At 40.1% G+C, this 12710-nt stretch overlaps 1 protein-coding gene across 3 annotated transcripts in view; it reads right to left on the bottom strand.

Annotated features, from left to right (window-relative positions):
• MORC3 (MORC family CW-type zinc finger 3) overlaps positions 1–12710 on the bottom strand; it is a 29960-nt gene that overhangs the window by 10998 nt on the left and 6252 nt on the right. For all 3 annotated transcript variants that reach the window (XM_050708120.1, XM_050708123.1, XM_050708131.1), the window contains 7 exons: positions 10613–10745; positions 9276–9488; positions 8850–8999; positions 6850–6997; positions 5649–5780; positions 4390–4509; positions 3888–3985 (listed from right to left, as the gene is read on the bottom strand). In XM_050708120.1, the coding sequence (XP_050564077.1) occupies positions 3888–3985; positions 4390–4509; positions 5649–5780; positions 6850–6997; positions 8850–8999; positions 9276–9488; positions 10613–10745 (994 nt within the window). The remainder of the gene's footprint in view (positions 1–3887; positions 3986–4389; positions 4510–5648; positions 5781–6849; positions 6998–8849; positions 9000–9275; positions 9489–10612; positions 10746–12710) is intronic.

Raw genomic sequence — 12710 nt, 5'->3', positions numbered from 1 at the left:
GACTTATCATGCAGTGGCACGACTGCTAGAGTTGGCACACAGCAAGGAGTGGTGTAGAAGAGGAACAACAAGTCCCACAGGTGAGGTAAGGGTAAGACCGCCTATTATCAGCATGCTGATTTATGTCAGAGTTAAGTGACTGGAAAACCAGAGCCTGTGAGCCAGTCCCTCCCCTCCCAGCTTATTCCAATACCTACACAACCCCATGCTTTGAACTAACACAAATGTCTCGGCAGTGACCTAGTCTGGCCTAGAAAGTTTCCAACTGGATAACCTCCAAACCCAAGTCATGAATTCTTGTGCCAGAAAAAGGAAGTAGCACAAGGGCAGAAATGAGCAGCAATGCTTGAACTGAATCGTGTCTCTTTTGGTGAGGGGAGAGAGACAAGTCAGCTTACATTGATCGTGAAATTACAGCATCAGCTTTTCATTTCTGTTCTGGGCTGCTTCTGAAAACCTGTACCAGCAATCTTTGTAGAAAGACCTTAACACAAAGATCTTTAAGTACCTCTATGTCCATATTACAAGTACAAAAAAAAAGCCAACAAAAAAACAAGTAAAACGTTCAATGCTCACTGTGCCAGCCTGTGGGAATGTAGTGTAAAATTTGGTTAACACATATGACTATCCTGTGGCATATCCTCTGCCAAAGGAACTGTTAGTGCAACCACAAAGGAAATGGTTCAGGGAACAGTTGTACTTAAAAATGAGCACAAGAGCTATGTTATCATTAGAACGATTCCCTAGTCTGCTTTAACATGCGTTCTCATTAATAGCTCTGCTAGTATAATTGTGGCAGACACAGGGACTGCTTAAAGCTGGCAGTATCACTGCAAAGAAGAGTGCAAACAGTGTGCTGTGAGTACTACTTAAAAATATAGGCAGATTAACTGTAGTGGCTGCAACAGTCATCTTCCCAACTATCAGACTTGCTCCTCCGCTAAAAGCCGCTGTTTCAACAGCATGAATGACCAGGAGCTATAGCAGGCGAAGTCTGAACTGCTACAATTAACAGCTTAGTTTGTGACAGCACTCTGATGAGGTTTCTGGGTTACCTCTCTAAGCAGAGCTGCATATAAATCAGCAAATCGGGAAAAGCTCCATGGACAGTTCAGCTGTCCTTGTCAGGGGAACACCAACAACTGGTTGAAGGGCAAAACACACAGCTTGAAAAAGCTAATGACTTCTCCTACCAAAAAGTCCACCCCCACCTATGTTTGCAAGCCAATACCCCCAAATTAAGTCCACATTAAAACCAAGTGTTAGGATAGGTAGAAGGGAAAGCTGCTCCTTTAAGCATGTCTGGTCTGGTCAAAGGAGCCATAAACAAGTACAGAGACAGACCTGACTGACACATGATAAGGGAGACAGTGATAAGAACAAACCTGGTCAGTCACACTAATTGTTAAAGACATGTGGAGTGTGAGAATGTTTATTTTTTCAGTTGGGAGGATGAGGAAAAGGAAGAAGATAAACACAGAGAACCATAAAACCCGACCAACTAGTATTAACAGAAACAACCAGAAACAAACCTGGACAGTCACACTAATTGACAGGCTTATCAAGAAACCGATAACGATGCAAACCTGAAGGCCCACGTAGTCGGAGGGAGGTCAGTGGAACTATGCCAACTGATGAGGCAACGTGCAGGGGAAGAGGGAGCAAAAATGGGGGAGTTAAACAGAAAAGGGTATAAAAGGAGTATAGATTGCACATAAAACAGGGACTATCAGCATGCTTGGCTGACAGATCCCTGCGCCTGATGCCTGAAGTATTTCCTATCCCCTTATTAAATCTTAACTATCTCTTTGTTGCATTCAGTCTGCATTGTGTATGTGCCCTGCAAGGACTAAATGCCAGATGCTGGTGAGATCCACACATGCAAGTGGAAATTGGTGCCAGCTACTGGAGTAAGACTTGGGGTGCGGGCACCTCAGCCTGCAGTGTTGGCTGCTGGAGTAAGCGAAGGTCCTCAGTAGTTGGAGGGGCCACAGTTCCTTGGATCACAGGAGGGTGCTACAGACTTTGGGAACGAAATGCCAGCACTGGGGGCACCACTGTGAATGGATCTGGTGCCAGCTACTGAAGTCAGACTGGGTGTGTGGTCACCCCTGCCCTGTAGAGTCAGTTACTGGAGTGAGCGTTGGGGTCTTCAACGTCCAGTTACTGGGGTGGGAACAGCATCTATCAAAAAAAGCAGCTAGTGTGGAACCAGTCAGAGTGCAGGGCTCCGTGCCAGATGTTGGAGCAGGACTACAGGTCACAGCCCAAGTGCCTGGTGCCAGTTGTTGGGGGTGTGTGGAGGGAGGTAAGTGTCTGTACCTTCCTCAGACTTGGAGTGCACAGGGATATGCATGTGTATTCACCAACAAACTTCAAGCTGGATTTGCCAGTGAGTAGGAAGCCCCAGATCCAGGCCAGGGTATCAAGTGAGCAAGGGTCTATGCTGGTACATTCAGGGGCACTTGTGAACGTGGTGTGTCTGTGGGACAAGCATGCAAATTCTGCCTGTTTGCCAGTGAGCATCGCGCTAGACCAGCTAGCAAGCAGTAGGCCTGTGGGGTGGATAAGGCGGCCTGGGACTTGGTCAGAGGGGCTGTGACAGTGCTCAAGGGATCTGTGAATTTGTGTCTGCTTACGAATATAAAGTGTCACGGGTGTGCCCTCACTAGGGACCTTCAATCTCTACAAGTTGAGGAGACAGGAGGGTACTTGGCTGTCTATGTCCATGTTTTTCGTGAGTGCTGTATGCAGGTACTATTGAAGGCAGCACCTTGCCTGTAGAAGTGTGTGTAACCAGCCACGTCAGCGTTTTGTCTGTCTGTATCTCTGGGATACGTGCTCAGCTTCCCTACCAGTTCAACCCGCCAATGGGAGAGTGGCAGCTTGTGCAGAAAGTGTGGGTCCCCAGGCTGGGCAGGAGGGAGGCCTGGGACAGGGCTGCTGGAGGAGGTGGTTGCTCCTCATATATCCCTTAATACAAAGCAGCACAGAAAACAGAAAATAGCCTTGTCATCATGAAAGGAAAGAAATTAGAGTAGAAAAACTCACAAGGTTTGCATCTAGAACATTTTCCCTGGACAGCTTTTCTGCTTAGATAACTCACCCCCTCCATACCTTCCATAATGCCAGCGCAACCAAGTCACAGCAAAGCAGTGTAAACACACTAGGAAATTCACCTGGATTAAAAACATTTCTGATTTTTATTTTTCTTTCAAATCAAACTAGATTTCCAATCAGGTTCACAGAGCAACTGTAAGAAATACCACAGTAGATACCGACTGATGGGGTGGGTGCAGATGTGAGAAGTGGCAACCCTGAGCTAGAAATAACAACAGGAACGAAGCTACGTTCCAGATCACAGCTGCATTTAGGGTATTTTGTATTTTAAATGCTCTCTCTGTCAGGTAGACAAGAACCTCAGGACATTCAAATCCACGCTTAGGAAAGAAATTGAAAAGAACAGCTGAAAAATGTCCAGAGAACTGTCTAAGAAATCGTCATAAAGAGTTAATAATATGGGATTCATACCTCACAATTTTAGTCATCTACTACACAAGTAGCCTGAAGCTAGTGATTCTGGGCTCATCCTACAACCAGCAAAGGGCAGAGTTGCATCCAACCACTTTTGAAGGCACACTTTAAAGGCACGCACTTTAAAATGTCACGTATCATACACACCCTTGATTTCACTGACTGCACAATGAATGCAGCATGACCAGCATAGATGTAAACACCCTACCCCTACTGTTTGGAACAGTCATGCAGTTTAATGGTGGAACATAATCATTTATTCTTATTAAGAAGGTTAAGAAACCTTTTACGGTCAAGTACCTCACGGTGAATGACAGTAGTCAATAAAAAGTTTATATAAAATACACATTTACCTGTATTCATTTGTGTAATCAAAATCTTGTTTGTTATGAGTTGGTTTTAGGAAGTTGCACTCAATAATTCCAACTACACCAACACCCATGTTATTTGCCTGAAAGACATTAAGATCTATCAGGAGAAAAAAAAACATACCAAATTCCATGCTAAAACCATAAGACTTTGTCAAAGGTAATCATAACTTATATACACAAGTAAAAAAAACTTTCTGCGTATCACCTGTCTCCAAGAAACCACCACCCCCTCCACCCCCCCCAACCACAACTCTCCTGACAAAACACCTCCCCTGGCCAAAAACAACTGCAAACAATTTAATGCAATTTTTAATGGCTGTGCAAAGTAAAAAATTAAAATTTTTATTATTTAATTAAAAAATTAAATGAAAATTAAAAAAGCTACATCAATATACTAGTTTCTATCTGTACTCTTAAAAAAATCAGCATTTGAGTCAGAATTATTTCTAATGATGTTAAAATATTTTTCAGCTTAAATCCCTACCTTTAGCTGACAGCCAACTCTTTCATAAGCTTTGATGAGTCTGTTTTTATGGTACATCATTATTCCATAATGATCTTTGTTTCTGCAGTTAAATCCAAAAGTAATTCTTACAGTTTTAGCCTTTTACCAGATATTAAGGAAAAGTCTGGTTAATGTCATGTAACACAAAACTGTATCTACTTTGAGTGCTCATTCTAAACTGGGTCCTGGAACTTCTTTTTATTTTTAAACATATTGAGACAATTAAAAACAACAACAACAAAAAGCTGCAACGTTCCCAGCAGAATTGAGACAGCTTACGTACAAAGTATGTATTATATCATTATATCATATAGTGGCTTTTGTTGGAAGGGAACTTAAAGATCATCTAACTCCACCCCCCCGCCATGGGCAGGGACACCACCCACTAGATCAGGTTGCCCAGGGCCCCATCCAGCCTGGCCTTGAACACCTCCAGGGATGGGGCATCCACAGCTTCTCTGGGCAACCTGTGCCAGTGCCTCACCGCCCTCACAGTGAAGAATTTCCCTAACGTCTAGTCTAAATGTCCTCTTTCAGTTTAAGACCACTCCCCCTTGTTCTATCATTATCTACCCAAGTAAAGTGTCCTTCTCCATCTTTTTTATAAGACCCCTTTAAGTACTGAAAGGCAGTAATGAGATGTCCCCAGAGCCTTCTCTTCTCCAGGCTGAACATCCCCAGCTCTCTCAGTCTGTCTTCATAGGAGAGGTGCTCCAGCCCTCTGTGCATCTTTCTAGCCCTCCTCTAGACTCACTCTAACAGGTCAAGATCCTTCTTGTGCTGGGGGCCCCGGACCTGGAGGCAGTACTCCAGGTGGGGCCTCACAAGGGCAGAGCAGAGGGGCACAATCACCTCCCTTGACCTGCTGGCCACCCCTCTGTTGATGTGGACCAGGATGCAGTTGGCCTTCTGGGCTGCCAGCACACTGCTGGCTCATGTCGAGCCTTTCATCCACCAGAACCCCCAAGTCCTTCTCCGCAGGGCTGCTCCCAATGAGTTCTTCTCCCAGACTGTACTCATGCCTGGGAGTGCCCTGACCCAGGTGCAGCACCTTGCACTTGGACTTGTTGAACCTCATTAGGTTCATGTGGGCCCACTTCTACAGCCTGTCTAGGTCCCTTTGGGTGGCATCCCTTCCATCCCTTCCTTCTTTGGTATCAAACACACCACTCAGCTTGGTGTCATCTGCAAACTTGCTGAGGGTGCACTCAATCCCACTGTGAATTACCAAAGGATACATTCAAAAATTTTGGCCTATATATATCACGTTCAATGAAAGCAAGGCTTTTGGAAACCAGCTGTGTTTTTACTTTTTGTCCTCGCAGAATGATCTGCATTCTTGGCTTCAGATACAAAATACTGCAGTAAGCCTGCAAAACACACAGTAATTCCTGTTACTCAAAAAGACAACAAGACCACCTTCCCTATCCCCCCCCCCAAAAAACCCACACCAATCAAAAACCATCAAGATATGAATACTTTACAATACACATTACGTTGGAAAGACAATCCCAGGTTTTAATTAAAATCTTACGAACTCATTTGTGTCAAGTCTCCCCACATGCACACACTTGAATCCACAAAACCCAGGAAATGCAAGTGTGCATAAAATACGTATCCCATGAATAGCAACTGAAGGAGAACTTTTATGAACATGACAAGTTAATCAGGTGTCTGAAGATGCACTTTTATCATTAAGAGCTCTCAATCATGCTCAAATGCACAAGCCTGTATTCTTATTCCCTACTGAGATCTTTAAGATTCTATTACAAGCTTAAAAAGAAAAAAAAAGCAATTGTTAACTTTGTTCCAAATGACTGCCTTATCAAACTACACAGCTTTCTCATAGGTGTGTCAATCCATGAATTTTAGTCTGCCTTTCATTCACCGTATTTACACCTTCAGTATTTGAAGTGGATTAATGACTTCAATGAGTCTTGGGATAATTGAACGTTGCATTTCAACTGGAACAATACTACTGAATATTATTCAGAAGTACCCAGAACACCTAGTAATTCCAGGTGCACTTTCTTACAAAAAGAAAAATCACCTTCAAAGACTATCAGAACAATAGCATAAACAGTGGCTGTAACAATTAGCCTGCAGACATGGTCTTCTAATGGAACTGCTTCCCAGTTCCTTGATCTCTTTTGAAACCCAGAATGGACGCTTCACCAGCTGAAAACTAGCAAAAATTTATTTGAGAGACTTCATAAAAAACAGTAATTTTCTTCTGAAAAAACAGCGTTTACACAAGTCCACAAACACATTTCATGTTTTTCAAATAGTGTCGACATGTTGCCTTAACATTTATATTCTGACATTTGTCTTTCTTTTTGTTTCTAATCACCACCTCTGAAGCATGGTATATAATGTTAAAACAAAAGCACACATCTTTCAGTTTCCACAAAACAAATAAATGAAAAAAAGCATACATACTCGTAGTGAGTAGTCACTTTCTGGAACAATCTGGTCTAGCCTCTCTTGTTTTTTATATCCTCTTTTCCCTGTTTCATCTAAGTCTTCTGGAATCCTGATGTCATATTTATCCTTGTCGAAGTCAAACTCTGTTTTTTCATTTTTATCTCTAAGAAATAAGATAAAAATATACTAATTATGAAAAGGAAAAAAAAAAAAGAGATATTGAGGTGAACCCAGAGGATATCACAAAGATGAAAGAAGCAGAATTCCTTTAGTGTTTTTCTTCACAGACTTGCTAAAATTCACAAATTCACCAGCTCCTTTTTGAAACCTCAAGAATATGAGAGAAGTGACAACAAATGAAACTTTCATAAGTTCTAATTGTATTCTAAATAGGTTACACTTCATTAATAAAAATAGACAGTATAAACTGTAAATAATGGATGAGCCAAGATGCATGCATTCTTTCTAAATGAAAAATTTTTTTAACGCTGAAAATTGCCTTCCTAAGGTTTTTATTGCTGCAGAAGTGACACACTACAACTTTCTAACTCAATAATACTTCATTGTGATTTCTTATTGCAGTGCTCAACAGATGGTTTCCTTTATTTAGTTGCAACTGACAGAAGTTTTGCATAACACTGATATATCATAGTTCACAAAAAATACTCCAGCAATAAAGTATTAATATTGAAACAGCTCTGTTGGGTTTGTGAAAGTAGATTTAGTTGCAGCACATTAGAAACAACAAGAAAAAAATTCCTCAAGTGTTCTCTTCCACAACTTCCAATGAAGACTCTCAAATTCAGAGCACGAAGGTTACCCTGCATAGTTATTTGACTTTATTTCTTGAACAAAAGAAAATACAAAAAAGTGATGCACATTTCTAAAAATAAATTAAAGTTTATCTGGATAATGCAACTTAGTTTTTGAACTGTACAGGAGGTAAAGTTTTTCTTATGGAGTACGTGGCAAGAGGAAACAATCAAAATTAGTAATACCAGACCTTGTTACCTCCAGCTTTCTTGCATTAAAATTTACTATACTAGAAGTGCCTTAAGATCCCTAAAATACAGAAGTTAATGAAATAAGAAGAAAAGCGCCTTTTATCTGCTATAATTCACTGAGATTTTGTTCTGTCCTATAACATTTTATCTGTAGTTATCCCAGTCTGGGTTTCCTCCCTATACTTTTTTTTTTTTTCCTCTGATGGGGTAGAATAAACTGAAAAACAAGCTATTTTCCTGCCAAATCCACTGAACCGTAAAACAGTTCAAAATTGCTTCTGATGGATACCTCGTTATTTTTGGTATTTAAAACTCCAGTAAGCTGAACACTTAAGAACACAATACAAGGAAATACATTCCCAACCAATTAGCTCTATCACTGTTAAAGGAGTGATAAAGCTTTTCCAGACAGGCCATCAGACAGGTTCCCCGCTAGTAAGACAGCAGCAACCATGCAAGAAAGAGAGGACTGGGAAAGATGGGAAATGATGACATCCAGCTGCCACTGCTGCAACAACAGGATTTAAAAAGAAAAAAAAAAGGAAAAAAAGCAGTAAGCCCAAGCTAGAAAAGGCTGAAAATCCATACTGCTGCGAACAATCCCACATACTTAAGTAGATGAAAATAAACAACTATTTACTTGGAATTCTGTTTACATTACAATAAACAGTTAATAAGTTTAGGAAGGTCCAGGTCTTGCCATATCAGTTTGAGGTAACACATTTATAATTCATCTATTTCATTTTTTCTTCTGGCAAAATCAACAGTATTTTATCAAGGGGAAATATGAAGCCCTTTACATTCTCCTTCCTCCTTTGCTACTTAAGGTTAGCAACAGTTCTCATGGAACACTATCACCCTTCAGATATGAGTTTGAGTCTAGTTTTCCTAACTGCAGCTAACTCTCCAGTCTTTTGGAGTTACTCTACAAAAAAAACAACCCTTGTATATTTGCATACTAAGAATAAATAACAACGAAATGAGAGATAAAGAGACTGGACTTCATCTTACCTTCTAAGATTCCAAATTATAATTCTTGTTCCTTTCTTCCCCATGATAGCATCTAGCTCTGCCAGTAACTTCTCCTCAGTAGGAAATAAAGAATGCGTTAAGATAGCCTTCAGGCTGTTTTTGGATTCTGTTGGATCACTTATCTGTCGTAAGCATTACGTTAATGAGAATAACTTTGAATTAAAAAGAAGAAAACTTTCAAAAGATGAGCAAACTTCGGCAACAGAATCCTCTACTTCTCACAGGCTCTCATTCCATATCTCAGATCTCCTACAATTGTAAAGATTTTAACACATTAGTCTAAATAAATTGTAAGATGGGTAGAAGGTTATCTGTAAAGATAAGGAGATTTCCTTCAATGATGTCATCACCCAAGTTTTGCATATACACACAACTTTTTGCTCAGAAATTGTCGAAAGGATATGTTGGTTGTTGAATGTCACTATAGGAACCATGACATGCTCTGCTTTTGTGACCTCAAGGAAAGTCTGAGATAATAGGCCAACACTCATGGTTTCTCCATTCTTGGTGAAGACTATTGCATCTTTTCCCAGGCGCATGGACCCTGATTTAAACCCATTTCCATACAGTCCCACCGGAACACGGCCATTCATAACAGATTTCTCACTGAAGCCAAAGCTGAAATGTAAAAACACATTGGAAGAGTGTAAAAAGCCCCACAGCACTTGAAAACCCGAAAGATGCATTCAAAACACATTAACTTAGACTTAAACACATTGAGTTCATCTCTTGTTTTAGAGATCAGGTACTGCCATGCAATTAAACAACGAACAGTTAATGTAAATCCAGAGAAATACAACCTATATAAAATTACTAAAATCACAGTGCAAGAATTCAGAGAAAGGTACATTCACCTTTTAAGTATCGATAAGAAATATCATATGGCTGGAATTATCTGCATTCACACAGGTTTCTAATAGTTACCCCATGGCTTCACAATAAGTTGTGAGAAAAGCCCCTTTGGGTTATGTTTTTTTTTTTCTTCCTCCACTTGCTTAAAAATGCAATCTACAAAATTTTCCATTGGTAACTTCTCATTACATTTAAAGTAGAATGCAGTAAAATGCGTAACTGTGTATGGAGCACGGGATTTCACAAGTAAGCTATTAATTATGGTATCTTATAGAAAAAGGAAATAATTTGAATTCAAACTTCCTCAAGTTTAAACCCAGAGATTTATCTGGAGGCAGAAGAATATATTTTATACTAAAAAAGCTCGAACAGCAACCTCTTTGCTAACTGTAGAAACAGGAACTGCAGAAAGAACAGTTCAACCCTTTACAATATTAAAAGGTAAAATGACAATCCACACCAATTTAACTCCCACTCCCTTAGTTTTTCCAGAATAACTTCTATTTTCTATACTCCAAAGGGTTTGAATCGAATATTCCTTTGTCTCTTGGTCACTAATTTAGTCTAAAGCAAGCTTGAAGGGGGAAATGATTCTCCTTAGCTCCACTGAAGGACACTACAGTTTACCTGGCACATAAAGTTAAGTGGGAATGTTTACAGAAAGGATAAAAGGAAATTAGAAGATAAAATGCATCTCCAAAGCTATATGAAAGCTATACTAGCATCTGTCTCTTCTAGAACCTCATTTGGATAATCACTCACCTTCAGAAGTGCTAAATTTAAAAACGAGCTTAGTAGATTACATGTGATAGAAGGGAATGAACTGAGCAATAACAGGACTAGAAATTGGAATCTTTACAAGAAAAGAAATTGCAAAGGAGGTTATCTACCTTAGCATTTTGTGCAGCTTCTCTGTGTTCATACCATTTCCATTATCAGTGAACGTCAAGCATATATTGTCATTTATCACTGTTTTGTCTATCCATATCTGCTTAGCGCTCACATCTGGATCGTAAGCATTATCTGAAGATTGCAAAAAAAAGCAAACAAGAACAGAATACTGAAAAAACAAACGAATTTAACACTTTAAAATAGGTTCACACTTAAAGTGCTTAATTCCAGTGAAGATGTCAGGTAGCAACTCTTCCAAAGTTATTTAAATGCTTACGTGGCATGCAACAGTGCTGTATACGGTAGGTATTCCCCCACAAAAAATCCACCAAATGCTAGTCTTGCAACACTGACAAACAATGATAAGGAACTGCTGTCCCTAACTTTATTATGATGCTGTGCTCACACAAACTTGTATTTGGTGAATATGGCATCATGGGCTCTCAGTTCTGCATTTGTGCAGATCCTAACAGAGCTCTAAAACTGCAGCAACTCTTCAGCTCCGCGGTTAGATACGTAATAGTTGCAGAAGTTATGTGCTGGCACAGAGATGGATTTCTCAGAAAAGTCACTGAATATTAGCCAAGCTTTACACAGAAGTATTTTTTTTTATTAGAAGCTTTTAAATAAGTAAACGTGCTAAAAATTGTCTCCTAAAGTATTAACCTCTTTATAGTTGACAACACTAGATCAAAACATTACAATGAAACAGCTGCATCAAAAGCCAGCAAACCATGCCTGAAAACAAGACAAAGTTTTCCAGCCATCCCAGACAACAGTACTATACAGCTAAAAACTTAGTCTGAGACAAGTGGTTGAAACAGAATGAAATGAGTGGTTGAAATTGAAAACAAAACCCAGACAAGTTTTCTAGTTTCGTTTCCTGTTTCCCAAGCAGCTGTTGCAACATTCACTTTTCTCCCAGCCACCCAAACACCTCCTCTGACTGACTTCCAGGTATTGAGGTTATTGCGCGCAATGCAGACAATGGCTCATCACTAATATACCTGGCAGCAAAAATCTTACCTGCAGCGGGCTTTTTAATTGGGAAATCAGATTTGAAATACTATCACAACTTCAGATAATGAACTTTGAGACATTAAAAAAAGCAAACAAAAACTTGAAGCCACCCCCCCTTCCCCCCACATCTCAGATAGTTCTGTGAAACCTAAAACTTTGACTCCACAGGTGCAGGAAATTAGGTGAAAAAAATTATTGCTGCTCTACTACCATATAGATTCTTTATCAGCAGAGTTGACAGTCACAAATATATATCTCTTGCTACCGCAAGTTTTTCAGATCTAAGAAGGTATGACTTTCACAGAAGAGAACTATAAAATGCTATACCCTAACCTTCCTACTCACTGGATTTGAAAGAGCCTGCAGCATTTCTACTGCAAGTGCAACTGAAATCATGGTACCACAGGCATTTCTTGGACGCAAAGCTGGTTTAAATCTCATCTGCACTAGAAACACTGTTTGGCTTCTCTTCCCACCACCTCTGTGCTACTCATGGAATTTGGAGGTTGGGGGAGCTGGGATGTGATGGCACAGTAGGAAGCAGTGTCCCTGCCTGCTTTGCAGGTTCAACTGCGGGGCAAAACCCAACAGCTCAAGCCAACGCTGCAGGCTGTAAAAGGAATTACAGCTTGGCAGCTTTCTTTCTATGAGCATAAACTGCAAACTCCATCCACAGTGAAAAAAATCATAAAAGCATTTCAGCACCAACAGAAGAGAACATTTCAAGTACATTTAGTTTGAAAGTATTCAAGACCGTACTCGGTGCAAGCTTTCTGATTTGTTAGCTCACCACCTCTCTCTATTTAACCTCTTTGATGCAAGCATCACCAAGAGTTCACTTTAATTTAAGTGAAGGACTGTCAGGAGATGCCAGCAATATAACCAGGAAAAAATTGACAGAAGGGAGCTTAAAAAGCTTATTTTAACCTATAGACTATTAGGGTAAACTAAAACTCAGGCCTCTATAAAGTAGCCCTATTACTACTGCTTGATATTTGGCTTATAGTACAGCCTCACATAGCATGAGGAAGACAGATTACAAAATCAACTAACTAGAAGCCTTTACACCCAGCATGT

This window comes from Cygnus atratus, chromosome 1 (genome assembly GCF_013377495.2).
Source record: "Cygnus atratus isolate AKBS03 ecotype Queensland, Australia chromosome 1, CAtr_DNAZoo_HiC_assembly, whole genome shotgun sequence".
Classification (NCBI taxonomy): Eukaryota; Metazoa; Chordata; class Aves; order Anseriformes; family Anatidae; genus Cygnus; species Cygnus atratus.
The sequence above is the reverse complement of the archived record's forward strand: the minus strand, read 5'-3'. Positions and strand labels throughout refer to the sequence as shown.